This window comes from Sciurus vulgaris (assembly GCF_902686455.1).
Source record: "Sciurus vulgaris genome assembly, chromosome: 15".
Lineage (NCBI taxonomy): Eukaryota > Metazoa > Chordata > Mammalia > Rodentia > Sciuridae > Sciurus > Sciurus vulgaris.
The window spans coordinates 84316015-84343490 of NC_136476.1; the positions used below are offsets into that span (position 1 = coordinate 84316015).

The following is a 27476-nucleotide window of genomic DNA, read 5'->3' on the forward strand; positions in this document are numbered from 1 at the left end:
CAAAGATGGCCGGCGGGCCCGCCCCGCAGAGACATGGCTGCCGCCCGCCGCCCCTCAGAAGCATGGCCGCCGGCCGCGCTCGCCGCGGCGGTTGGCCGTTGGCGGCCGTTGGCGCGCATGCTCCGCGGCGCCCCGCACGGACATGGCCGACGCCCCCGCCGGCGCGGGCGCCGCGATCCGGCCGTTGGTGGGCATGCTCCCCGCGCGCCCCGCACCGGCATGGCGGCCGTCGGCGCGGGGGTGACTGCGGTCCTCGGCTTTCGGCTGTAGCCGCCCGGCGCTCGCTTCTCTTCCGGACCTCGGAGCCCGCGCAGCCGAGGGCGGGCGCGGCGTGCCAGGCGAGAGGGCACCGCGGGCGCCGGCCGGCCGCTGGCGCGAGAAGATGGCCGAGGGCGAGCGGCAGCCGCCGCCAGGTAGGCCGGGGTGCGCCGGGGTGTGGTGCGGGGCCCGGGAGGCGGAAGCCGGGCACCCCCGGCGGAGACCGGAGTCGGGGGTCCAGGGGGACAGGAGTCGGGGGGCCTCAGGGGGACAGGAGTCGAGGGGACTCAGGGGGACAGGAGTCGGGGGGACTCAGGGGGACAGGAGTCGGGGGGCTCAGGGGGACAGGAGTCGGGGGGACTCAGGGGGACAGGAATCGGGGGGCTCACGGAGGACAGGAGTCGGGGGGCCTCGCCTCAGGGGGACAAGAGTCGGGGGGGGGGCTCAGGGGGACAGGAGTCGGGGGTATAGGGAGGATGGCAGTCGGGGGCCTTGGAGGGGGGACAGGAGTGGGGGGCTGCAGGGGCGCGGCACAGCCGGGACCCTGGAGCCTGGGACGCAGCGCGGGGTCCAGGGAGCGGCGGCCTTTCCGGCATTTGGGCAGTGCGGTGCTTAAGTGAGCTCTTGACCTGGTGGAAAAGTTGCCAGGGATGGGGGTGAAAGGGATTCAGGAGGCTGCTTTTTTTATGAGACCGTATTTAGATGGGCCTGGGCCTGGACCTGCCTGCCCCATTTCAGCCTCCTCCCCGCCCTGCCCGTCCCTCATCATCCTCTCTCCTTGGAGGCAGGGCACTGGGGTTTCAGTGGCTGGGAATTTATTGAGAGAAACTGCCCTTGGTGTCTAAACCACTAATTTAAAAAGGCTGATTGTGCAAGGAGATGAGAGTGTCTCTGGCGTCACCTACTGTAACTTTTATTTACACCATGGCTTCTTTTTATTTAATCTCAAATAACTGGGGTGGAGGTTAAGAAATGCTCTAGGGAAGCCTAGAGAAACCTCTTCTTATAGAGATCCCTAGGGATCTAGGGAAGCCCCTTAGATCCCTCACCTGGAAAAGGCTGTTGGCTGACCCTACCTTGAACTGAGAAGGACAGGCTCTAGATAACTTAGAAGTTTAACAGAGAAGCAGATAGATAGTCCAAACACAGCTAATGTTCTGAAAGCATTTGATATTCTGTGTGTCCTGCCACACATTTTTTTGGTTCCTGAGAAGGTCTGCAGACAGAGGAGGCATCCCCTCCATGCCCACCCCCACCCCCGCAAAAAATAGATGAACAGAGCGCTGGTTTGTCTGTTAGGAAATACAAAAACAGACGTTAACTTGTACAAAATCTCTGTGTGCACATGCCCTTGTAAGTTCTGGCGATGACATCAGGAACTGAGAGATCCTTTTAGGTCATCTGGCAGTGACAGCTGGAGATACGAGATATCCCTCCGGGTTGTCAGGGGATGATAGCAGGAGATAGTAGACATGAAGCAACCAGAATCATCAGTGAGACGAGTGTGTTTCTAAAGATGGGGGAAGAACCTGTGGACTCAGAGAGGTGGCTCAGGAGGCTACCTGTGGCTCCTAGAGAGATCCAGGTCCTTGGAGGGGGCCCTTTTTGAAGCTTGAAATAGGATTTTCTGAATCAAGTGGAAGGAATTTCTGCCTAGTGCAGTATTGGAAACTTGGGATTTGGAGTCACACAGTCCTGGCTCTGGCCTGGCAAGTCACAGCCTCTGTGAGACTCAGTCGTCTTTTAAAATGAGACGACTTGTACTGCACTTTCTTCAGGGAGTTATGTGTGTTCAATCAAAAGAGCAAAGCATGGGACATGGTGGGTGGGGGCAGTGAATGCTGTTGCTGATAAGCTCTTCAGACTTGGACAGTTGAACATGTGGACCTGTTCCCAGATAGTGGATAATAATCCACTATGCTCTTTTTAGGAACATCTCTAAAACCCTGGATGTTGCTTGCCACCTTGTACTCTGAGGTCATAGGGGATTCACTTTTCCCTGGATCTTCTTTCAGAACCTGTAGAGGACAGGCTAGCCCTCATTCATCATGAGTCTTTGAAGTCTTGTGTTTTGAATTTAGGGTCCCCTGGTTGCACCAGTGGTGCTTTGCAGTGCTTTTGCCAAAGGTAGCCTTTGCTCTTGGAGACAGGGCCAGGCCCCTCCCTGTGAAACAATGTCTGGAGGGCTGTTTCTTGCAGGGAACAGTTGTCTTACAAAAGGCTTCATTCCTGTGGCTGGGGAGATAGCTCAGTCGGTAGAGTGCTTGCTTTGCAAGCACAAGGCCCTGGGTTCGATCCCCAGCACCCAAAAAAAAAAAAAAAAAAAAAGGCTCCATTCCCAAAGATCCCTTGCAGGTTGGTTAGTTGGTTAGTTTCCACATAGAAACTTGGGTTACCAGTCTAGCCTACAAAACTTTTTATTTGGCATCATGCTTAAGGTAGCAATTTGCTAATAGTAGGGGCCTCAGTTTTGGGCTCTGGGAACAAGACTTGTAGGACAGGCAGGAAGAGGAAGAGCTGGTCTTTTCCTGGGGTCCTGGTTCGACTTACGGGTTAGGCAGAGGATTGAAGGCTTGTCTTCTTGCTCTTGGGTTCTCTGTCCTTCCCCTCAGGTCTCCAAATCTCCTGGTGCTTTTCCTTTCCTCAGGGCCACTCCAGGCAGCGACTGTTCCCCAAAACGTTGCATGTTGCAGAACCTTCCTGGTTCCCTGTCCCTTCATGCAGCTAATGGCAACTAGTTTTTGCTGTGTTGAGTGGTAGTCCTTTTCTCAAGGGTTCGCTTCTTTAAAGGAAATACTCGGAGCTCCCTGCAACTCCAGTTGTAGGTCTGGGCCCGCACTCCCTCTCCCAAAGCCTGCTGCAAGGCGTGCTTTGGAATTCAGAGTTTCTCATGTTTCAGAAAGCTGCATCCCAAAACCAAACAGTTTTTTTCCACAAAATGTATAAATCCCCCCACCAAGTGGGCCACACAAAGCCTGTAATTGCCCTCATATCTGTTTAGGTTTTGTTCCATATGAGCTTGTAATGAATTCAAAACAAACAAACAAACAAACAAAACCTTTGGGATTCCAGAGCTCTTTGGATTTTGGAATTATGAATGAGGATTGGGGGCTCGTGCTGCCCAGCATCCTACAGCGGGGGTGTCTGCGGCTTGGTGTGAGGCGTGCCTGTGGGTCGGTACATCGTGCTCCCCTGCCTTCCTTCCCCCAGCTTCTGAAAATACAGAATTTCTATTTAAAATTGTGTCTTGTTTTTTCTTTCTGATTTGGCAGTCCTTTATATTGCATCCCCTAGAGACGACCATGGGTAACTTTGGTGTTTAATCCTTTAGGTGTTTTCGATTCATATACTATTATGTGTATGTGTTATTTCTATTAGGATGTGTGGGTGTTTTTACAAAATGGGATCATGCTAAATATTACATACTTCAGTTTTCTTTCTTCACTTTTTAACATTTAGGCTGTCTTTCCTAGGTCCATCATATAGATTTCATTCCTTTTGAAAGCTTTGAAGACTTCCATTTCATGGTCATGTCATATTGACCCATCACCTATTGATTGATATTTGGGTTGTTTCTGGTTTCTTCAGTGCAGTAAGCACCTTTGTGTGTACCTCAGTCTATTTGTGCAAGTGCATCTACAGGGAGGAATGCTGTAAGGAGCTGCTGGCCCAGTGGGTGCTGCTGGAGTTTGCCCTTGAGGTGGCAGAGTGCCCTGAGCGGGTCTTGCTGGCTGCCTCTCCTCCGGCTGGCTAACGCAGGAAGGTGCTGTCTCCCCTTCCCCATTCAGGGCCAGCTGTTTTAGTCTGCCAGCCCTATCTGGGAAAAGAGCTCACTGGTCGTTTACCTGTCTCTACTTATTTGGAAGGTTGTTGGTTTTTTCCTAATATTGGTTGCAATTTGTATTTTTTTTTTCCCCCTTCATTAAATTGCCTGAGTATCAACTTGGTTTTTTTTTTTTTTTCTGACTCTTGCCCAGTTAGCCAGTGTAGGCCAGGTCATGGTTACTAGAATTGAACTTAGGGGTGTTACATCCCCAGTCTTTTTTTTTTTTTTTTTTAAAGACAGGGTCTTGCTGAGTTGCCCAGGCTGGCCTCGAACTTGTGATTCTCCTACGTTAGCCTCCCAAGTTGCTGGGATCACCCTGCCTTTTATCCTTGCAGAGTGAGGAAGGCAGGAGACCAGTGGGTTTGGCTTAACAAGCCATTACTTTGTCCTGGAAGTGAATGTCTGGCTCTGCTAGGGTTCGGGTGTTGGACTCTTGGCTTAGAAGAGAAGAGAAGAGGAGAGAGAGAGAGAGAGAGGGAGAGATAGAGCGAAACAGAGACAGTGGGTGCACATGTGTGTGTATGTACTGTGTGTAATTACCTGTTTGCCTTTTCATTATCTTTATCAAGATTCTTCAGAGGAGACCCCTCCAGCCACTCAGAACTTTATCATTCCAAAAAAGGAGATCCACACAGTTCCAGATATGGGCAAATGGAAGCGTTCCCAGGTACCTGTAGTGTCTGTACTGTAGAGTTGGAACTGGGGGAGGGGTTGGGCTTCTTCATAGACAGGATTTTCTAGGCATGACTGGGACCGTGGGTATCCTGGCCTTTCTTACTCTTGGATCCTGAGTTGTCAGAAGCTAGGGAGAAGAATGGCAAGGTCACTGACTGTCCCTTGCCCTCAGGGGCAACCCTCAGAGATGCTTTATCAGGAAGTCTCAGGGCCAGGTTCCTGGTAGCCCGGCAGAGTTGTCAGAGAGCGTGGCCCCTGAATATTGTACTGGCTGAACGTGAGTGGCCTGATGATGATTTCTGGCCACTGGGAGCCAGGGCATAGAGAGAGAAAAGACTGTCTCAGGTTCACTTTGGCCAGGGACACAACTGAGACTAAAAATAGCTAGGGACTGTGATGCAGAGCACCAGACCACAGACAGGGCTCAGTGTCTCTGTGCTGCTCAGCCCAAACGGTGGCAAAGAGAGCAACTTGTACGGGCCAGGCTTCTGGTCCAGCTGTGGAAAGCTGGGGACTGAGAGAAATAAAGCCCGTTTTGAATTCTCAGGGAAGGCCTTGGGCACAGCACCCATCAGGCAGGCACCTGTGCCTGATCTGGGCAGCTGGGGTGGAGAGTGTCGCTTGTGCAGCTAGGTAGGCCACGGGCCCTCGCATGCTGCCAGCTTCTCTGTGAGGTGTGGGTCTGCTCTGCTGCACTGAGCCCAGATCTGCAGTCCTGTGCCTCGTCTTGCTCCTTCTTCATATGTCTGTCTCTAGTGTTCTGAATGTTCCCCAGAATAAACACCTTGGCCTCTCCGGCTGCCAGAAGGTCAAGTTCAAGTCCTTCCATCATCTCAGTTGCCCTGCCTCAAGAGTTTCTCAACCTCCACTACGGACATTTGGGGGCAGGGAATTCTTGCAGGTGGCTGTCCAGGGCATGGTAGGCTCTACCCATTGAATGCCAGCAGCACCCCTTCTCCCAGTTATCACTACCAAAAATGTTTCCAGGCATTGTCACCTGTCCTTTGGGAGCCATTGAGACCCACTCCTTTACCTGCACCTGCTTGTGCGTCAAGATCCCCATGTGGGGCAGTGAGTGAACACGCTCCAGTCAAGACCCTGACCAGGAGAATTGCCGGGGCAATCCCCCTGGGAGCCCTTGGTTCTCAGGACCCTTCCCAAGGCTTGGGGAGAGGAAGGACGAAGGTGAGAGTACAGAGGGAAGAGCAGCCGGACCGAAGGGAACGCACTTGCTCCCAGCAGCTGACTCCTCAGGAGCTGCCCCTCTGTGCTTCCTTAGACCTGTGCTGGGGGCCACCTCCAGCTGGCTTCGAGGAGGGTCCAGCAAGAAGCTGGGGCTGGATGTGCTGGGAACCTGGCTATAGGCAGAACACAGCTCTTGGGAGCAGAGCGTCTGCACTGCAGCCAGATACCCTGCCCTGTCTGCAGCCGGAGAACTTTTAGAAGGTGACGGGGAAGGACCTTTGGTGGTTTTCCCTGAACTCCTAGGGGTATAGCACAGTGATCAGGTGCCCGGCTACTTTGCTGCGGAGTTGGGCTGGTTGGCTGGCTTGCAGCTCTGTGTCTGGTGAGGTCTTGGTCCTGGAACATCTTGGGCAAAGCACTCCTCCCCTTGAAGCCTTGGTTTCCTCATCTGTGAAATGGGGACAGCAGTAGCGTCCTCCTCATGGGAATGTTGTATAGGGAAGCCACTGGCAGCCATAGCAAGCATTCTGTGAGCTCTGCTGAAGCCAGGAGTCATTGTGCTCGGGGATTGCCAGCGTTGCTGGCATTATCTCTTGAGCCCTGCCATTGGTTTGGCAGCCGGGGCAGCACGGGTAGGGTAGAGCTTGGGGTCCGACGCCCTCTCTCTCTGTTTGGTAGGCATACGCTGACTACATTGGATTCATCCTCACCCTCAACGAAGGCGTGAAGGGGAAGAAGCTGACCTTTGAGTACAGAGTCTCTGAGGTAGGTGGAGCCTGCTGCAGGCCGCTGAACCGCTTGTGGACACACGGTTTATTCTTCTGTCCGTAGCTCTAACGACATTTTAAGTCTGAGTCGATGAAAATTTATAACTGGAATCAAGGCAAATACACAGGTTTTTGAAAATTTATAACTGGAATCAAGGCAAATACACAGGTTTTTGAAAATTTATAACTGGAATCAAGGCAAATACACAGGTTTTTTTTTTTTTTTTTTTTTTTTTTTTTTGGTACCAGGGGTTGGACCCAGGGACACTTTACCACTGAGCCACGTCCCCAACCCTTTTGTTTTTTATTTTGAGGCAAGGTCTTGCTAAGTTGCTTAGGGCCTTGCTAAGGTGCTGAGGTTTTGACTTTGAACTTGCCGTCCTCCTGCCTCAGCCTCTGAGCCATTGGGATCCCAGTTGTGCCCCACCTCACCTGTAATAGTGTATGACAGTTTTATAGTCTGCATTTTTGCTGATGTTGGTTTTTGATCCTGGGGATTGAACCCAGGGATTACCTGCTATTTTAATATAACTTTTGAAATTAAAATAAATGACCAAAGAAGTAAATGTGTTCTCTGGAGAGATCACTGATAAAAATGTATGTAACACTAACAAAAAGCTGACCTCTGGGCTGGGGTTGTGGCTTAGTGGTAGAGTGCTTGCCTAGCACGTGTGAGGCATTCGGTTTGATCCTCAGCACCACATAAAAATAAATAAATAAAATATGTCCATCTACAACTAAAAATATTTAAAAAAAAAAAAAAGCTGACCTGTTCCCCAGTTCCGTGGAGGTGGTGAGCCTCCTCCCCTGCCTGAGTGACCACCTCATCCAGCCAGCCCCTTGTTTATTTAAACAGCCCTGACTTGAGAGCTAGGGCTGTGTCCCTGGACACTGCTGCTCTAATCACCGACACGCAGACCCCAGACCCGTGGGCTTTGTTTCCTGAGGTTTCATTCTCAGAAGGGGAAATGCTGGGGCAGAGGTCACATGCAGCTGCTCTGTTGGTCTTTGGCTCGCACCGCTCAGTGGGTGCTTCCTGGTGGTTCCACAGATAGCCTTGTTTGTTTGGGGGGGGCGGGCAAGAGCTGGGCAGGCAGAGCCCATCGAAGGGCGTGGTCTTGCAGGCTGTTTGCTGTTGCAATGCCATCTCCCAGGCTAGGTCCCAGGCTGCCAGTGGCCTCTTGGGTTCACGTTCTAGTTGGCCCAGAGCCACTGTGAGCCTCTTATCTCTGCCACCAGAGCTTGAGTGGCCTCTATCAATGCTCCGGCCCACCCATCTGCAGCCTCGGGCCTGTTGGGTAAGGGCTGGCTTGCCCTGGCCCAGTTTCTTCACCTTGCCAAGGCCGACCTTGCCCACTCAGCCCTCACACCATGTTCCTGGTGGAGCCACCTCTTCTTGGGCCCTCCCTGGCTGCTGAGTGAGCCAGAGCCTGTTCTGTCTTCCTGAGGGAAACTTGGGAGCCAGTCCACTCCTGGCTTCTTAGGTTGGTTTTTCCTGGGCTGTGACTATGGGCTCAGGGTGACTCAGGGAGAAAGGGTTCCTCCTTGAGCCTGTGGTGAGGCTGCTCAGCTGTGCTCAGTGGGCCAGGAATATGGAGGGGGCTGATTAAAGGGAAATGTTGTAATAATTACCCCAGCGAGGACTTAGCTGCCAAATCCCTTTCTGGTTCCTCAGCTGCCCCTGAGGCTCTTTGGGAGAGAGCCACCATGCCAGGCTTATTGCAAGTGCTATTCTTTTGTCAGGATTATGTGCTGGGGTCCTGGAGTCAGGCTGACAGGGATTGCTAATGTGCACTTTCTTTCTGTCCCTTCTGACTCTTGGTGTCCTTATCTGTCTACAGATTGTACATGGCCCCACGGGAGGGCCTCTGAGCTCTCAAGCTGGGTTTTTCCTGCCCACGGAGCCTACCACAAACCACAGGCCCTTGCTATTCTCGCTAGTGGTGGTGTTCGGTGTTGCTAATGTTCCAGTATTTGTGCTGTCGCTTCATTTGGGGCTCTTTTTGACCCTCAGAGATGACTGATTTGGTCTCTAGCGTCTCCCAGCTTCTGCCCACAGCCAGCAGGGTAGCAGAGGCACTGCGCATGGCAGGGGGCCTTTTCTCCCCCACCAGTCTGCACAGCTGCCAGCCTCCTTGTTCTCTCACCTCTGCCTCCTGCTGCATAGATGTAGCTGCTGCTCTGGGGAGGGTAGAATGACCTGGATATGGCTTCCATACAGGCCTGGGGCAGGGGGTTGGTCCCAACCTGTGACTTAGAAGCTGTCTTTTGTATTAGATTTAGATTTTACTTTAGATTTAAAAGCTAGGTTTTTTTTTAGATAGCAGTCCTACTTTTTGAGACCAAAAAACCAAAGGTTTTTTTATTTTTGCAAAATAAAGGTGATAGTAGATAGGTTTATTTTTGTTGTTTGTTTTTCTAACATGCCAAGGGTGCAGAATGAGATGACGGCTGATAGAGTTTTCGGGGAGATTTTCCTGGTTTGAAATCCATAAAGGAATGCCTGGTCAGAAGGAGGGCAGTTATTCTTTGTGTCTCAGAGGGAATCTAGCCCATAGTCCCCGACCTCCTCAACTGTTCCCTCACAGACTGAGCAGTGGAGGCCGCCCCTGCATTCAAAAAGCCCTCTCCAGGAGGAGGAGCTGGGAACCTTTTAATTATTCATTGGCTCCGCTGAACTAGCAGCTGGGGCCTGGCTCCTGCTTCCTGGAGCCCCCACCCCTTTGCTCTTCTTCATGCCTATGGAAGCTCAAAGCCTGGGTGTGTCTCCAGGGAGCCTGGTGCTTCCTGGAGCCAGGTCTACCCTGTCCTCCTCATGTCCTCCTCCATAAGCGCTGATTGCTGCGTGGGATCGGTTTGGGCTGTGCTCATGAGCAGCTCCTGGTGACCTGGTTCCTCACAAAGCCGGGCTCTGGCAGCCCTTGGTGTCACAGCTCGGCAGGACAGCTTTATGCCACCCCAGTGCTCTGCCTTTGCCAGGGTTCAAGGAGAGCTCTCTTCTTCTCCCTCACGTGCAGCAGAGGCAAGAGGGAGGAGAGGGCCTGGGGCTGCCCCGCCAGGCACACAGCAGACCTCAAGGTCGATATGGTCGGTGCTTCCCTGATGGTACAGCTGGGGCTGCCGACCAGCCGGAGTCCTCCCCACACGTAGACGGCCCTGGGTCTCCACCCCAGCGAAGTCCCTGCACACTGCCGCAGCCTGACTCTGCCTTCCCTCTCACACACAACTTTTTCTGTGGGCATCGCCCTGCTGTTTCCTGCCCAGTGCCAGGGTTTCCTGGAGGTTTCTCCTGATGCCATTTGTTCCTGTAGACTCAGGCAGGGTCTGCTTCCTGCTGCCTGGCTTGGGATTGCCTCTGCGTGTTCTTTCCCTCCAGCCCTTAGTTCTGGCCAGTTCCTCCAAACCAGTCTCTAGCTGCCCTACGGCTAGTGGCACCGTTTCCACCCTCGTCCCTGTCTTTCATGGGAAAGGGGTGAGGTGCGTGCTGCACACAGTGGCCGAGCATTTCCACAGAGGTTGAGTTGATGATGGTTCACTACGGTGGGGTCTGCTGGGGAAACCACAGGGAACAGCCAGATGTTTAGCAGCAAGGAATCGCCCAGTAAATGACCATGCGCTGAGACAGTGGAATGTGTGTGCTTAGGAGAGGCCGCCGAGAATTCAGTTCGTGCTGTTGTGGAATGAGCTCGCTCTCTGTTTCAGAGTCATCTGCGCATCAGTCACCCACCACCCTGAGTGGGCGCTCTGCTCCTTAGGAGCCCTCGTCCCCGGGTTTGAGGTGAAGAGGTGGAAGTCAGAATTAGGGTCACTTGCCCAAGGTCTCGCAGCAGCTCAGTAGAATTTGGGCTGAGATTTGAATGCGGCCCATCTGCCTTCCGAGTTCATGCTGAACAGTGGAAAAAGGCAAGGTGTGAAAGGGTGGAGCAGGGGCGTGGCGAGACGTGGGTCTTTCTGGATGGCAGGGCCATCCCTTCACACTTCCGGCTGCAGGAGGGAAGGTGCCTTTTGGAGGCTCACCATAAAGTCTGTTTCAGCAGCGCTCAGGCCTCGACTGCCTGCTTGTCCAGCAGCCCCTCCTTGGCAGGCTGGCTGTAGAAAGGGTGCCCATTCCTTCCCACTGGCCTAGTGCTGGTCCCCCTCTGTAGCTCCTCTGAGCCTCCTTCATCTTCAGAACAGTTGGGAAGGAATGGGGAGAGCCAGGAACGTGACCAGAAGGTGCTGTGCTGGGCCTCACTGTCCAGCAGCAGTTGATTCTCCCAGTGGCTCTGCCTAGGACACAGGCACTGACTTGGCCCTGTCTTTCACTCCGCAGGCCATTGAGAAGCTGGTGGCTCTTCTCAACACACTAGACCGGTGGATCGATGAGACCCCTCCGGTGGACCAGCCCTCTCGATTCGGGAACAAGGCCTACAGGACCTGGTACGCCAAGCTTGACGAGGTGAGGCTGCCACAGCACGGATGGGTGGGAGGCCGGTTCTGGCACTGGGTGGAGAAGGGCCTCTGCATGTAGAGCAGGCGTTTCAAGCTGTCGGGCACATAAAAGTCATAGGGAATTTGTTAAAATGGCAATTCCATTTTTCCAAATTGCAAATATGTTTACCCTGTGTCCCAGCCATCTTCTGGGGTCTGCTACTGTGGTTACACGATCCCATGAACAAGCTCGCTTTTTTGTGTGATTATTTTTCTGTGATGCTAGGAATGGAACCCAGGGCCTCTGAATTGCTGAGTTACTGCTCTACCACTGAGCTAAATACCCAGCCAGGAGGCTACTTATTAAGTCACTGCTGGTATTGGCAGCAGATAGGAAATGTCCCAAGTACCCATCCAGAGGAGTCAAATGCACCAGGCCACCCACACCATGGAGTGCTTTGCAACTGTAAAAAATAAGGAAACCATGTCGGGAGTTCACTGGAAGGGACTCTATGACTCATGTCAGATGAAAGAAGAGCCAGGTGTAGTGATGCAGGTGGTAAGAAAGAGGACATAAAATACATGTCCGTGTTGATCGCATTTGCCTGAGGGAGCACCCTAGGAGGTGCATGGCAGGCTCTTCAGCAAGGCTTCTTTTGAGGGCAGGGAGGGGAGGAGTAGACCTGAGCTGCTCATCTAAGATGTCTGCTTGGTACTGGGGATTGCTCCTGGGGCACTTTGTCCAGCCCTTTTTTAATTTTTTATTTTGAGACATGACCTTGCTGAGTTGCTGAGACTGGGTCTTGACTTGCAGTCCTCCTCCCTCAGCCTCCCTAGTTGCTGGGATTACAGATGGTGTACCACCATACCTGGCCAGCTATTTGGATCATGACTTGTGTTTTTACCATCACACTTACTCTGTCAGACTGCAGAGTATGAGCTCTCCATCAGGGTTCCCTGTGCCTCCTCCCAGTTGGTATCCCCCAGACTTTCCTGATTTCTGCCCCATACAATGATTGTTTTTGCCTCTTGTGCTCTGTGCTCTGTCTTGGTGTGTGGTGTTGTTTCATCATGGGAATACACCACAGTTTGTTCTCTTCCTGGTGACGGTCATTTCAGTTGTGTCTCAGTGTTCTGGTTATATAAATAATGCTGCTTGGAACATTCTTGTGTACATCTTTGGCATATTTATGGCACAGGCTCTTGCTACCCTGGAATGTGAAGGGGATGTTGACTATGGGGACAATGGCCGTAGTCTCCCAGTGTCTCTTTGGGCTCCCAGTGAATTACCAGAGGGATACTTGATTCCCTGTCCTGGCCTCAGACCCCTGTGCCCTGAAGGAAGGGTCAGTAGGTGATAGCCCACCCCTGGGTATTCTTTCTGCTATGTAAAAGTCCCGCAGGGCAGGTGACTCACGCCTATAATCCCAGCAGCTCTGGAGGCTGAGGTAGGAGGATTGTAAGTTCAAAGCCAGCCTTAGTAACTTAGCGAGGCTAAGCACCTCAGTGAGACCCTGTATCTAATAAAATATAAAAAGGGCTGGGGATGTGGCTCAGCGGCTAAGTGCCCCTGGTTCAGTCTCTGGTACAAAAAATAAAAAAAAGGAAGTGATTTTCCTTACCAGGCAGTCGGAGCAGAACACAGGGTTGGCTTGCGTGGCAGCCTGGGCCCTGGCCAGATGCTGCCCCTGGGTGCCTGCTACTGGATGCTGCTTAATCTGCTTATGTCTCTTGTGCTATCAGGAAGCAGAAAACTTGGTGGCCACAGTGGTCCCCCCACAGCTGGCTGCAGCTGTGCCTGAAGTGGCTGTCTACCTGAAGGAGTCTGTGGGGAACTCCACGCGCATCGACTACGGCACAGGTATCTGCTGCTCGTGGGGCTCTGCCCTGCTTTGGCCTCTCTGCCTTCCTCTTACTGGGGATGGTTTCGGGGGCCCTCTGAACTGGCAGCAGTTCCACCAGCCCCTGCAGCCTCCTGGGGCCCTCTGGACACCCTTGGGCGCCCTGATGCTGCAGCTCTGGTGTGGGCCACCAGGGGGAGCCAATGCCAAATGCATGGTGGCTGCTCAGAGCTAATTGCAGGTTTTTGTAAAGATGGTCTCTGTAATCGCTGCATCATCATTCAAATAATAATTTGTTGAGCACTTACTATATCTCAAGGCAACTGCTTACAGAAGCTTTGCTAGACAAAAGAACCCTAGTGCCCCCACAGCAGCATCCTGGCCTGCCCTCCCTGATGCCCGTTGCCTCCTACCCACATTCTCTGTGCTACTGAGCTCTGGTTGTCTTCTGTTTCAGCCGAGCCAACCTGGACTTTAAGGAGAGGGCATGTGTGGGTCCTAACAGGAAGTGTTCTTTAGGTCGCTGGTGGCTCCATAGCCAGGAGACCTATTTGGAGAGGGTCCCGCTGTTTCTGCCCTGAAGCAGACAGTTGTGGTGCACCTGTTCTCTCACCTGGAGAACGTGGTCCGTAGGACAGAGCCCAAGTCACAGGCAGGCCCTGGAGAGGGTTCCCCTTGGACAGAAGGCCTGGGACAGTTGTGTCCTCTGCTCCCCCTCTTCCTGGGGAACAGGTTGACAAAACAGTGGGGGAAAGATCCCCCATGGGCCCCTGAACAAGATCCTAGATCCTGCCTGTCATATTTGGAAACTTCAAGGTGAAAGTAGCTGAGCTCACATGCTCCCAGGGCCTGGAGGGTCTTGCCTCTGCAGAAGCAGGGCAGGATGTCCCTCGGGTGTTCTCTCCTTACCACCTTTGTGTATGTTTTTTGTTTGTCTGTCTTTTGGTACTGGAGATTGAACTCAGGGGCACTCGGCCACTGAGCCACATCTCCAGCCCTATTTTGTATTTTATTTAGAGACAGTGTCTCACTGAGTTGCTTAGCACCTCGCTTTTGCTGAGGCTGGCTTTGAACTCATGGTCCTCCTACTTCAGCCTCCCAAGCCACTGGGATTACAGGTGTGCGCCACCGCGCCTGACTGTGTATGTTTTTTTTAATAGCCCCATGAACCAGAAGACTCAATCCAAAGCTCAGTCAGTAGTTTCTGTAGTGCTGACCATTCCTACTGGACATTACTCGGGGAGGAGGGGAGCAGCCTTTTGCCTTGTAATCTGCCCACATGCTCCCAGCTTTGAAGCCTGCAGTGGCTCCCCATTGTCAAGTTTGAGCTCTTTACCATAGTTGTTGCGGCCCATCTGACCTATAGCTTTCTCCCTTCTCTCTGCTGTAGACATGTTGGCCTTCTTAGGGTTCTTCGAACAGATCAAGGTTTTTTTCTTGCCTCAGGGCCTTTGCACTTGCTGTTTTTTCTGACTAGAATGCATTTTCTACTTCTGTCACCCCTTTTATCTTGCTTCTTCTCATTCATCTTTCAGACTAAATGTTATTTCCTTAGGGGAAACCTTGAACCCTTACAGGGTCTTCCTGTGATGACCTACAGTTATCACCCTGTCTTTTTCCTTCAGAGCTAGAATCAAAGTAGGGACTGTATATTTAATGTCTGTTATCCCTGTGAGGCATACATTCTCTGAGAGCAGGGACTCATTTGTCACTATCTCGTCAGTAGTTGACATGGACAATGTCTGCCCATATAGTAAGTGCTCAATAAATTGGGTAGGATTGCTGGATGAGTTAAACCCGTAAAATAAAATGTACATGCCTTTCTCAGAAGCCAGTAGCGTGGTTGGGTACAATGGCAACGCCTGTCATCCCAGCCACCAGGGAGACTGAGCAGGAAGATTGCAAGTTTGAGGCCAGCCTCAGCTGTTTAGCGAGGCTCTAAGTGACTTAGCAAGACCTTGTTTCAAAATAAAAAAAAATTAAAAGGTCTGGGAGTGTGGCTCAGTGGTTGAGTGCCCTGAGTTCAATCCCTGGTACCAAAAAAAGAGTAGCCTGGGCCTCTTGGGAACTATTGTGGATGGTTCTGGAAAGGCCCAGGTCTTTCTGAATAGGGAAGAAGATCTGTTATCTCCTTGCTGACCTCTAGGAGACCAGGAGTAGCCCAGTCCTTTTTCTGGAAGACTGTCCACTTTGGCTGTTTCTTCTCCCCCAGGGCATGAGGCGGCCTTTGCTGCTTTCCTCTGCTGTCTTTGCAAGATTGGGGTGCTCCGGGTGGATGACCAGATGGCTATTGTCTTCAAGGTGTTCAATCGGTGAGGGGGAGCAGGGACAGGTTGGGAGCCAAGGGGGTGTCTCTTTGGTCCTGGGGTGGGGTGCTGGAGGGTCCTGAGTGGCTCACAGTCCTCATCCCATCCTGAGTCCAGGCTGTGGGTGGGTGTCCAGAACTCCTTGTTCGGCCAGGTTCAGATTCACCCTAGGTGAAAGCCACGGAGGCAGTGTGACGCGTGACGTGCATGCGGGCCCTGGAGGCACCGTCCTGAGTGCTGTGACAACCCTGTGAAGTACAGAGGAGGGGACGGACCTCCATTGAGGTCACTCAGCCTCCTGAGGCCAGGCAGCCCGCTGGGCAGCGTGGTGTGTGGAGCGTCCCCTCCTGGGTACACTCCTCCATGACACTGCACAGGCCCGCGGGGCCCAGGCACAGCCTGCTTGAAGCCCCATTCTGACAGAATTGGAGGCTGAGCTGGAAGGACCGAGGAGATGGTCTCCGTAGACTCCCGCCAACTTTCCAAAGGCACCCAGAGGTTGGAGCGGTGGAGGCTTCTGCCTGAAGTCTTACTCGCTATAGTCCATGGCACCAAAACCCAGTGTCCCAATTGAAAAAGAGTGAGTGTGGGGGGTAGAGCTAGGCTGTCCTGAGGTGCCTGAGAGTGCTGCTGCCACCTCCCTCCCTTGCCCAGCTGTGCCCTCATGTGCTTCTCTGTCCTCTTTCTTCTGGTGGCAGAGGGATGGGGACTGTCCTCTCATTCTTCACCTCTCCCTCCCATGTAGGTACCTTGAAGTCATGCGGAAGCTCCAGAAAACATACAGGATGGAACCGGCTGGCAGCCAGGGCGTGTGGGGCCTGGACGACTTCCAGTTTCTGCCCTTCATCTGGGGCAGTTCGCAGCTGATAGGTACTGAGCCGGTGCCCGTCCCTGCCCGGGCCCTGGGTGTGCTCCGTGCCCTCCGCCCCTCCTCCCTTCCCTCCTGCCTGCCCAGGGCCCACTGTGACAGCGTGTGAAGTGGGCACTAGACTGGCTGTTGATGGAGACTGTTTGCTGTCGACCTTGTGCTGTGAGCCACCATGATAATGGAAAGTGATGTGGCTGGAGCGAGCCACTGGATTGTAGATGTGGCCACCGCACCGGCTCATCCCACTTTAATATAGAATGGACTGCCTGCAAAGCGGTGCTCGGTGCCTGTTGGTTGAGGACTTGCTCTGTGTGAGGCGCTGCTCTCAGTGCTAGCTCGGGTTTCTCCCTGTCCCCACAGTGTTCTCAGTGACCTGGTGAGGGGTCTTTGCCAGCCTAAGGCCAGGCACCGTGCTGAGTGCTCTATGGTCATTATCATCATGTGGCCTCAGCATCCCAGGGGCTACTTTCTCATCCTCATTGCCCAGGTGAGGAAACAAACAGCCTTGGAGGGCTGACCTCATTCCTCCAAGGTCACTGCTGGAGAGAGACAGCGCCTCTTGGTACCTTAGAACACAGGTTGCTTAACGTTGGACATGGTTTGACAAACGTGCTGTTAGGTGGTTTCAGTGCCAGCGTCCTGTGCTTCCATGCGCCGGCTGGCATAACCCAGCTGTACTTGAGCTGCCTCCCGACGCAGGAGGTGGCCATAAAAATGAGGCATTCCAGGCCACTGTGGCAGAGCACAACAGTTTTATGGTACTTTTTTGTACACATAAGAGTATACTATAAAATAATGATAAAAAGTACAGTATAGTAAATACATAAGCCAGTCGCAGTCGTGTGTCATCGTGATCAAGGGTTACATGTAGCACCTGATTGTATGTGTCGTATTTTCTGTGACAGGCAGTGCAGCAGGCTTGTTGCACCAGCATCACCATGGACTTGAGAATGAGGTTCTGTTCTGACTCTGTGACATTATGATGGCTACCTCATTAGCTGATGGGAATGTTTCAGCTTCATTACACACACACACTTTTTTAGTGCTGGGGTTCAAACCCAAGGCACCATGCATGCTACCACATGGTGCGTCCCCAGCCCTTCCATTATAATCTTGCAGGATTTCTCTCATGTATGTGGTCCCTCACTGACTGAGCATCACCATGTGATGCGTGACTGGACACATAGAGAAGGCTATTTATTTCTCCTGCGAGGTCAAGTGTTGAGGACACTGCAGGCAAGAGTGTGCTGGGCCGGGGTGCCCAGGTGGCTCAAAGGCCTGGTTCTGAACCCCAGGGCTCTCTGCTCTTCCCAGACCATCCATACCTGGAGCCCAGGCACTTTGTGGATGAGAAGGCCGTGAACGAGAACCACAAGGACTACATGTTCCTGGAGTGTATCCTGTTTATCACTGAGGTGAGGGGAATGGCCAAGAAGTAGCCTCTAGCCCAGGTGAACCAAGTCTGGTAGCTTTGGGGTGGTTCAGAGCAGCCAGAGAGGCTACCAAAGGTGGCGGGCATGGCACCAGAGGTGGGTATTGAGAAAGAAGTCCATTTGGCCTTTTCTGAAGGGGCTAATCTGCTTCTTCTGGGCCTTGCAGGACTCTTGAGCTAAGAAACTAAGACAGTTATTAGCTGGACTTGGGGACCTGGGCAGTGGATCCGAAAGGGTGGTGGGTATTATGGGGGGAGGGCCAGCATCTCCAGGCAGGGCCTCCAAAGCCTGCAGACCATTACTGTGGACGTGTACGACTGGAGGAGCTGGAGGGAGCTGGAGTGAACACCTTTCCAGCTGAAGGGACACCTCATTGTGCCTGAGGACGTGTTCCTGAGCGAAGCATTGGAAGTGAAAATGAGCAGCCTATGATGGTGGTACCTCTCCTAGCCCACCTGGCAGGGGCTCTGGCTGCAAGCTCTTGTCTCGTAGGGAACCCCCATGTCACCATTCATCAAGACCTACAGGGACTTGGTTAAAATGCATATCCCCAGGCCTCACCCCATCTTTTTGAATCAGAATCTTAGGAACCTGTATTTGAACACCTGACTGCACAGGAAACCTGGGGGCCCAGGTCTCTCGGCCGTGCTTCCAGGAGGCGTGAAGACCTTACCATCTCTACCCTGTGCCTGCAGCTCCTATCCTGCCAGCCCTAAAATTGCAAAGGGTGCCCTGACTGCTCTCTAGAGATGCCCCTTGTCTCTTTCCTAAAGCTGCATGTATGCCTGTCCCCTGGCACCCAGGGACTCCCGCCCCAGGGGGCTGCCTCCTTGACTGCCTGTTCCGAGCCCCCTGAGGCAGGCATAAGCCTGGTTAGGAGCCCAGAGCTTCCAGCTCCTCCTGGTCAGCATTCGGCTCAGGCTTCTGCCAAACTCCGGAGGCCAGAGGGGAATGACACATTTTTCCCAAGTCAGCAAATGTAGCTGGGACTGACGGCTGGACAGCTACCGCTTCGTTTTCTGAGATCTGCTGCCTTCAGCAGTGTAGCCGGCCCAAGGTCAGGAGGACTTGGGGGCAGTCTGGATCTCTGCCTTGAAAGCCAGTCACGTGCTGCTTTCTTAGGAGTTCAGTGCAGGGGTCTGCAGAGCCCTGGGAGTCTCCAGGATGAGGTGGAGAGCCGGTGGGAAGCTGGGGTGCAGATTCCACGCCCCAGATCCCCATCAATGATTCTGAGAAGGAGGAATGTTGTGCAGGCTTCAGGGACTAAGAATTGATTCCATGCTAAAACTTTGTGGTTTTTGTTTAGTTGTGTGGTGGTATAAAAGGCCCAAAGCTTTCCTGAACTGTAGCCAGTAGGTGGCACCAAAGACAACGCTGAACTCTGGAAGGATTGGCTAACGTTTAATTGAGGGAAATGTAGGAACTGGGGCAGATTGGGGCTGTTCTGCACCTTCTCTGCATGGGCTGGTTTCCGGTGGGTCAAGATTCACTGAAATACATGTTGTTAGGCAGTGAATTCTGGGAGACGTGCCCCAGAGGCTCTGAGGTCTTCGTTCAGGGCCTGGATGACTGCTGGCAGCCCCACCTTGTGTTTATTTCATCTCCAGAGCCCCCTTGCACTTGAGCGCAATGGGCCCCCTTGGTTGGTAAGTGAGTGGCCTGATTTGGTCCACCCAGACCCTGGGGCTCAGGAACCTGGGGGCTTACGTGGAAGCTGTGTGCTCTTTAGTTAGAAAGGGGGCTTTGTAGCTCTTGGAGACCTGGAAATCCCTAAGGGTCGATGCAGTTAGGAGGTAGGCAGAAGAGCAGAAGTTGGCTGCTCTTCCTGGGTCTCCTGCTGGGCCTCCCTAGCAGCCCCGCATCCTGAGTGAAGGACCTTCTCTGCCCTGGAGATTTTCCACTGCTTTGGGAAATGCAGCTCTGGCGCCTTTAAGAGCCCAGGGCAGGCAGGAAAAGAATTTCAGTTTCAATCTGGCTTCTAAATTTGGAGTTTTGGGAAGGGAGGGATCAGATTTCAGCTGGAAGGGAAGGAGCTGACAGGAAGGCGCTGTGCAGAGCCTCCCCCACCCCCTGCCCATCCCCCTCAGTTACTGACAGAGGAACCATTTACAAAAGGCCGATTCTCTGGGGAGTGGAGAGGCAGGAACGCAGCGTCTGTGAGTAATTTCCTGCTCAATATGGCTGCTCTGACTCACACGATTCCCCTGGGGTCACTGCGGGACTGCAGCCTGCCTGCTCGTTCTCGCGCGCTCTTCTCCCTTTGTGGCTAGAATGAGCTAATTTTTTTCATCTCCTCGCCCCCAGTTTCTTTTTTCCCCTCATCTGTTTTCCTATCCCAGAGTTGCAGTCTCCTTCTGAAGGACTTAGGCAGACCTGGGGGCTCTGGAAGCCTGGGGCCAGGACACAGCCTCCAGAGAAGCAACATCTGCCTTTCCATACAGCTTCAGCCTCACTGGCTCTGCCATGAGGCCAGAGCAGCTGTGGGGGATGCAGCCCATGCCCCTGGTCGGCAAGGCTGACCTGCAGAGCAGAGTCCCAGCACCCATCTGCCTGCCTTTGCCTCGGAGCCCTTCCTGAGCAGCCTGGAGAACACGGTGCCGCCTGGGAGTATGCAGCCTGGGGCAGGCTGGGCGGGCACCTGCAGAGAACCTGGGAAAGGGGCATCTGGGTGACGTCTTGGCGAGTGGGACCGTTAATAAAGCTGTACAGAGAGGCACCCCCGCTCCCCGTCAGCTGGGGTGCACTGATGATATGAGGTGCAGGAAGGGCCCAGGAAAAGCCTCCTGGGGCCAGGCGGGCCGGTCACTGGTGCCTGGGTGCCTCCTTGGAATCCTCACAACTGGGCCTGAGGCATAGATGGAATCTCAGAATCTGCAGAAATGAGGGGTCTGCCGGGTGGGTCCCCAGGCTGCGCCCCCAGGCAGCAGCCACAGCTCAGGGCTGCTGCTCTGTACTCCTGAGGGCTTTGTGGTTATGCTGCCCCACTGCCCAGAGGGAGCTTAGGGCTTGTCCTTTCTCCTGGAACACTGAACAGCCCCCACTCTCAAGCCTCCATGCACAGCTTCATCTGGAACTTTCCACCCACTCAGAGTCCAAGACTGCTTCCTTGCCAGACTCAAGCCTATTTGCTTTTCTGTCTCTGCAGTCTGGGGCCCCAGGTGCTGAGCCCTGCTCCCCAGCATAAGTGCTGCCTGCAGGCCACGGGGGGGGGGGGGGGGGGGGCAGGGAGGGTGTGTGCGCATCAGCTGTGGAGGGCAGACGCCCCCACGCTTCCCTCTCCCAGGCTGTGGTTTCTAATGTCCTGGCAACTTCACTGGGTTTGCTGCAGAATGTTCTTTCTTCCTGGAGGGTCAGACTTCTGGGCTAAGGGATGGACTGTCCCCTGCAAGTCTTGCTGTTGTGTGGTCATCTCTTCTTCCCTCCTGGCAGCTGGGGTACCTTTCTGAACACATCCTCCTCCTGAATCTGTGGCTGGTGCCCCTGCCTCCTGTCCGCCTCTCATTCCTTCCCTCCCCCGCCTGCCAAGCAGAGGGCAGCACAGATGCCTGATTTGGCCAGACCCACCACAGCCCTCCTGCAGCCCCTCCTCTGTCCCCTAGCTCTGCCCGGGGAGGGAGTGGGATCCAAGCTGCTGCTGCTGTTACCTCAGTGAGAACGAGTTCTCTGCTGGAGAGGTGCTCTATGGCTTGAGGAAGCTGGTAGGAGCCACACCAGGAACTTGGGTGGAGATCACATTTTCTGTGGCTGCAGGTTTTGGCAGGTGACAGGAATCCAGCCCTTATTTTTGTCTGCGGGAGGAGCCAACTGGGGATACGGACAAGTGCAGTTGTATTTTTCCAGTGGGCCTCAGAGGCCAAGGGGGACCCCTGTCTCTGGCACTTGTGCTTGTGTGTGTGTGTGTGTGTGTGTGTGTGTGTGTGTGTGTGCGCGCGCGCGCACGCCCCTTGAAAATGTGCTGTGGCCTGGCCCTGGTGTGTGTGTGATTGAAACATGCCGCAGGGACAGGGCTAGCCTTCCAGGTGGCTTGCTTTCCAGCTGGTGATCTTCCTTTCCAGATGAAGACTGGCCCGTTTGCAGAACACTCCAACCAGCTGTGGAACATCAGTGCCGTCCCCTCCTGGTCCAAGGTGAACCAGGGCCTCATCCGCATGTACAAGGCTGAGGTGAGTTGGGCTGCTGCCCTCCCCCTGCTGCCATGCTGTTCCTGGGGCTGGGGACCCAGCAGGTGGGGGCCAAGGCTGCTGCGCCCACCCTGTTGTTCTGCTCTGAGGCTTAGACCAGGACCTGTGACCCCTGAACCTCAGAGCCTCTCATGTGGTGTGTGGGCAGTCAGAAGGGCACCAACTGAGCCTGGTCTGCCCCAGTGAGCCCAGAGGTCCTTGAAGCTCAGGCAGCCCGAGCTTCTGTCCCCGTGGTGACTGAAAACAAGGCATCCTTGGGAGGGGTGTTCCTCCAAAGGCCCCTTCTGAAGACATGCTCTCCAGTGTAGTGGTGTGGCTGCCGAGCGGGCGGGGTCTGCAGAGAGGCTGGGGAGCCATGGCCGGTGCTCTTCCTGCTCCTGGGCCTGTGGCTGGGCGGGGCCTTGGGTGCTAGAGCTCCCCCTGCTGGGAGGTGCTGCCCTTCACCCGCTGCCTCCTGCCCACATGCCTTCCACCGCCCCTCCCACTCTCGGCACAGTAAGGTTGAAGCTGCTTGACCTTGGCCCAGGAAGACCTGAACCTGTGGTCCCTTACCCGAGCCATGAGACCCCAGAGTGCCTTTGGTGGTTGTCCTGGGGCTGACCCTGGCAGCTGTTAAGGTCTCCAGTGTTGTCTGTGGCTGCCCGTGTCTTGAGTCCCGGCTGACCCTTCTTTCCTGTGAGGGGTGCTCCAGGTCTGCTTTGTGTACCCAGAGCTTTCTCCATGGGTGGAGGCAGGAGCCAGGGAGGTGTGAGAGGGCAGCGACACTTGGTAGTACAGATGCTTCTAGCTGGCCTGTCTTTTTGCACTTGGTCCTGAAGGGGTTAATGGCAAGCTGCTTGAACTGACCGGGCCTGGCCTGCTCTCCTTCCGCCCCTCCCCCTGGATCCCCTTCCTCTGGACTTCACATCCTGTGTTTGGGTTCCAGCCCACATACCTCTCTAATCTGAGAAGCTCCTTCCGGCAGCCACCTGCCCAGCTCTCCCTTGGCCTGGAGCACTGGGCCCGCACCCTCTGTCCCTAGTCCTGTCCTTTCTGACATCGCTGCTGGGAGCTTCACCACAGTGCTGGGCGCTCTTGACTTCTCAGGACTTTCTCGCTGCCTGGCAGCAAGGGGTAGGGTACATGGCTGCCCCAGTGTCAGGACAGTCTTGTGGCTACCTTTCCTGTTTGGGATCTTGACCCAGGACCCCAAGGCAGGCCAGAGATAGCTGCGGGCCAGCAGGCTGAGGGGAGCAGATGGGTTCAGAAGGGTGGTCTGCACACAGCAGGAGAGTGGAGGGGTAAAGGCGGCCGGTATTTCAGTGGTTGTTAACACAAGGAGGACCCCACTAAAAATGGCCACCAATTCAGGACGAGTCATGGAGCAGCCGTAGGTCACAAGGAGATGCTTCCACTGTGCTGGGCTTGCCCCGCCCTTGCCGCAGGTCTTGTAGTGTCCGCCTCTCACTGCTGAGTTGGTAGCAAGCAGCCCTTACCTGTGGTCCCTGAGGAAGGACTTTCTTTTTCAGCCTAGTTTTCATACACAGCGGACCTTGGAGACCCATCAGTTTTGAAGTCCCGAAGGGGGTTAGCAGGACCAGGGCCACTAGCCAGAGTTGGCTGCTGGAGGGCAGGGGCCCACAAGGGCGGCCACAGAGCCTGAGCTGGCCTGACGCTGGGTGGCTCAGGTGTGGGATGAGCTTTGGCCGGCCTGGCCCTTCAGATGCTCTCAGGGGCCTGTGTCCTGAGGGCCTCACTGTGTCCAGGGAGAGACCCTCCCCCTGCTTGAATCCCTGGGACCTTCAAGGGCCTAGTGTTGGAAGTCCCGTGAGGGGACGGGCAGGGCGCCCTGCCCGGGTGCCCCTGCAGAAGGGCTTGCGGGAGGCTTCCCCAGCCTGGGAGCCTTGGACTCCTCCCACTGCCTTGACCTTCACCCTGCCCTGGCCTCTCCTCTGGCTCTGGAGGTCTGGCAGCAGAGTGGGGACAACTTCTGACCCTGTTCCCTTTGTGGCCTCTTGTGTGAGAGCTGGAGGCAGGTTGACCTTTGACCCTTTCTGAAATTCCAGGCCCTGCAGGTGGGGCAGTGCTTTCCAAACTCCCACCACTTCCAGATGACCAGAGCATAATGGCAGCTGCCTCTGTTTCTGGTCTGGATCTGCTGCTCCTCCAGGAGCCACACCAGGGCCTGAGCCTGGTCCCTTCCCTCTCCTTTCCTCTGACTTGTGGACCAAGTGACTAGAGGTGAGGGAAGTTGGTCCAGCCCCAGGACCCATTGTCCCTCTACATTAGCTTGAGGTCAAGACCACAGCCAGAGCGAGGCTTTCCCCCACTCTGAGGCCATAAGTCTGTTCCAGCCCAGCCACGAGGTACCCAGCACACTGGTATCTCCATGGTTAAGGGCATGGGAGGAGATGCTGACCAGCCTGGCAGACCCTGTCTCCCCTCTGGGGCTGCTGCCTGGAGACTAGAGTTGGCTGGTGACTGCGCTGCGGGCACAGGCAGTGCGGGCCGTGGGCCTGGACCTGGGCTTCCTGTGCACCAGGCCAGCTTATGGGGCAGATCTTGTTGGTTGCCCTCTGGGAGGGGCCTGGGCTAGGCTGGGCTTCGGGTGTCAAGCCGTCCCCCTATTGGCCTCCAGTGCTCTTTCCCCTGTGCCCACACAGGCTGCAGGGAACTGCCCTGGGCTTCAGCTGGTGCCCATTGTCTCACTCTGAACCGCCAACATGCCTTTTTCAGTCCAGAGAACTGAAAACTGGAGGAGATGGGCCCTAGCTTCCCATAGGCCCCAGCTTCTTCGTAAGCTTATGTTGATGGCCTCAAACCTCTAAGGCCCGGACCTGTGCTGGACTGGCGGTCCCATGATTGGGAGGGTTCTTTTCGTCTCCCGCCCAGCTTCTCTCTGGGCCAAGCGATGTCTCTCAGCTTCCACTCTGGGGTTGGGCAGCACCTCCTCTTGTCTCTCTCCTTGATCATGGGGAACAGGAGAGTAGCTGTCACCCTTCCTCGGAGGCCCCGGGCTGCTCTGACAGGGCCATTTCCTGGGTCCTGTTGGGGCACCTCCTGGAAGCAGCTTGTCTCAGCCTCCAGGTGGGACCTGAGTGGCAGGCAGGTCTTGGCAGGGTGCTGTGGCCTCACACCTCGCCTCTTTGCTCTCCTTTCCTCACAGTGCCTGGAGAAGTTCCCTGTGATCCAGCACTTCAAGTTCGGGAGCCTGCTGCCCATCCATCCTGTCACGTCTGGCTAGGAGGGGCCAAGCCACCAGCACCATCCAGGCTGGGGTTCCCGTGCCCTCCCTGACCCTGGCACGCCTCCTCCTGCCCCTCCCTCTGTTCTTCTGTTTGATGAGAGGCTGTTGACTGGGGGGGTGGGAAGTGGGGGCTTGAGAAGGGCTCAGATCCTAAAGCTGAAGGAGAAGTGACCAAAGTGTGGCCAGTTTCCTGACCTCCCCTGAGTGGACGGGCAAGAAAAAAGGGACAGGATCTGCCCCCCACTCATGCCTCTGGCCCCTCTCCTCTTCTTCCTGCCCAGTCCCACTCTGAGGCAGGGACTGGAGAGGCCTCTCGCTGTTTCCTTTGCTGTTGGGTCCAGTTCCCAGTGATGCCTTTCTACAGGTTGGAGTGGCTGCCCTGTGCAGGGATGGGCCACTCCCAAGCCATGTCGGGCAGCACCTGGGCTGGAGGCTGAGGCTGGCGGACAGCCATGGGGTGGGCAGGATGGGCATTGGGGAGGCCTTGACTGTTGCGGCCAGTGACCTCCCAGATTCCTTGAGGCGGCCCTCGGGGCCAGAGCGCACCTGTGTCCAGAGGCTTGTCCTGGCTCTTCTGTGCTCTGGCCCCTGACTTTGCTGGTTTTCCTGTCCGTAGCCACCCAGCTCCCTTCCCCGGGTGGCCCAGCTATGGAAGCCACCCTTTGGGTAGGCTCTGGACACCCAGGAGGGCCTGTGCTCCCAGAGCTCTCCCCAGCAGGAGGGGTGTCGGAGACTCAGGGAGGGGCGTGGGCTCCTGGGTCTGTGGAGAGCCTGGATTCACTCTGTCAGCCTGTCCTGGGCCCAGCTGCCTCTGCCGCCTCCTCACTGCACAAGCCTCCCTGAGCCCTGGGCCTCCGCCCTGCTCCCCTAGCAGGTTGCGGGACCAGCGGTGGGAGGCCAGAGAGCTGCAGCCTCTCATGGACTGAGGTGAGCAACAGCCCCCAGACCCTGGCTAGAGCATGGGACGGGTTGCCTGGTGGGCCCCCAAGGGTGGGGTGCTGACAGCAGCTGGCCACGTCTCTCCTGGGGCTGATCCTGGGCTGGCTCTCGCAGGCTCGCCTGCCCAGCCCAGGCCTGCCCTTCTCCATGGCCCGCTCCCTGGTCTGGCTATGGAACCTTCAGGGAGTGGGCACCGGGAAGCACAACTGAGGGAAGGCTGGAGCCAGGACCAGCCAGTGGTCCAGGCAGAGGCTGGGACAGGATTTTGAGTCACAGACAAAGTTCCTAGGAGAGGCCGGTGCCTGCCTTCCTCCCGGGCCAGACCACCACCTTCCTAGCCCCCACGTGCCCCCAGGCCTGCAGCCTGCGCCTTCATTGCTGTTTGGATTAAAGCCTCTGTTTTGCACCTGTCACCAGCGTGTGGCCCATCTTTTGCTGCCACATGCTGCTCATTTCTGTGTGATCGTTCGCCCCGTAGGTCCTGTCCCAAGGGCCACTGTGTCTGGGCCTGCAGTATTTGAGTTTGGGTTGAGCCCCTGGTCATATGACACACCGAGTACAGGCTCTGAAGCAGACATGGCACTCAGACCCTGCTGTCCTTGTCCCTGGTGGCGAGGTTGTGGGTGGGTCGTCCTCAGTCCAGCTTCTTCATCTCTCAGGTGGACGTTGGATGTGAATCCGTGGCCTAGGCCCGGCACAGAGCAGATGCCTCCTGGTCACTGCTGCTGGTTGTTTATTGGTACTGTGGGTGCAACTCCATCTCGTGCCTGTGAAGCGTGAGTTCTATCACTGAGCTGTCCCCAGCCTCCTGTAGCTGTTTTTGAGGCATGGCATGGGGACACTCTGCAGTTCTTAAGGGGGTGATCTTCTTCTACCCTCTGTCCCTGTTGTGCTGGAGTGGAGAGTCTTGGCTGCTCTACCCTGGGGCTCCTTAAATGGACCTCAAGTCTTTCCCCCAGACCTGGAGGCCTCAGCGCCAGGTCACCTGTACCTCCTTTAAGGAGTTCCTTTAGGCACATGTGGGGCCAAACCCAAGGCCTGCTGCTTGTGACTGACAAGGAAGCCCATGACAGGCTTCCTTCTGAGCCTCAACTTCCAGATCTGAAAGGTGGGTGCAGTGATCCTGGTGGATCTAGAAGATGCCTTCCTTTCTCTGGTAGTGGCTGTGTTCATGGCAGCCGTGAATCAAAAAGTGCTGATGCTGGTTTGGGGTGTGTTGGAGAGAAAGCAGTAGCAGTTAGGGTGAAGCTAGAGGGTCCAAAAGAGGACCCCAAAGGGTGTGGAGTGAGACCCAGAGGAGGCGGCAGCCTCCCAGCCTGGGGATTTGTGCCTAAGAAGGGCCTATGGTGAGGCGGGAGGAGAGTCCCATGGGTCCCATGTGGGAGGCTACAGCTGTGGTTGGGCACAGGATGGTGGCCAGGTGAGGGTCCAGGCTGGGCTGAGCAGTGGTACTGTTCAGGTGTTGGGAGGTGTGGCGGGGGCCAAGCTCTGGGCCTGTATGGCTTGGTAGCATTTCTGGTGAGCCAGAGGGAGAGGGTTTGGCTGGTGCTGGGCATGCCTG

At 55.1% G+C, this 27476-nt stretch overlaps 1 protein-coding gene across 1 annotated transcript; it reads left to right on the forward strand.

Moving 5' to 3' along the window:
• Positions 1–201: 201 nt before the first annotated feature.
• On the forward strand, positions 202–26326 carry PTPA (protein phosphatase 2 phosphatase activator). The gene is made up of 10 exons (XM_079112480.1): positions 202–413; positions 4654–4751; positions 6623–6709; positions 11024–11149; positions 12865–12982; positions 15175–15274; positions 16014–16138; positions 17451–17551; positions 21625–21732; positions 24896–26326. The coding sequence occupies exons 1-10, from the start codon at positions 383–385 to the stop codon at positions 24971–24973; spliced, it is 972 nt and encodes a 323-aa protein (XP_078968606.1). The 5' UTR covers positions 202–382; the 3' UTR covers positions 24974–26326.
• Positions 26327–27476: the final 1150 nt, after the last annotated feature.

Coding starts and splice junctions, on each gene's coding strand:
- PTPA (XM_079112480.1), top strand. CDS start 383: ATGGCCGAGGGCGAGCGGCAGCCGCCGCCAG. Junction 6,710..11,023: donor TTGAGTACAGAGTCTCTGAG/GTAGGTGGAGCC, acceptor TTCACTCCGCAG/GCCATTGAGAAGCTGGTGGC. Junction 15,275..16,013: donor GTCTTCAAGGTGTTCAATCG/GTGAGGGGGAGC, acceptor CCTCCCATGTAG/GTACCTTGAAGTCATGCGGA.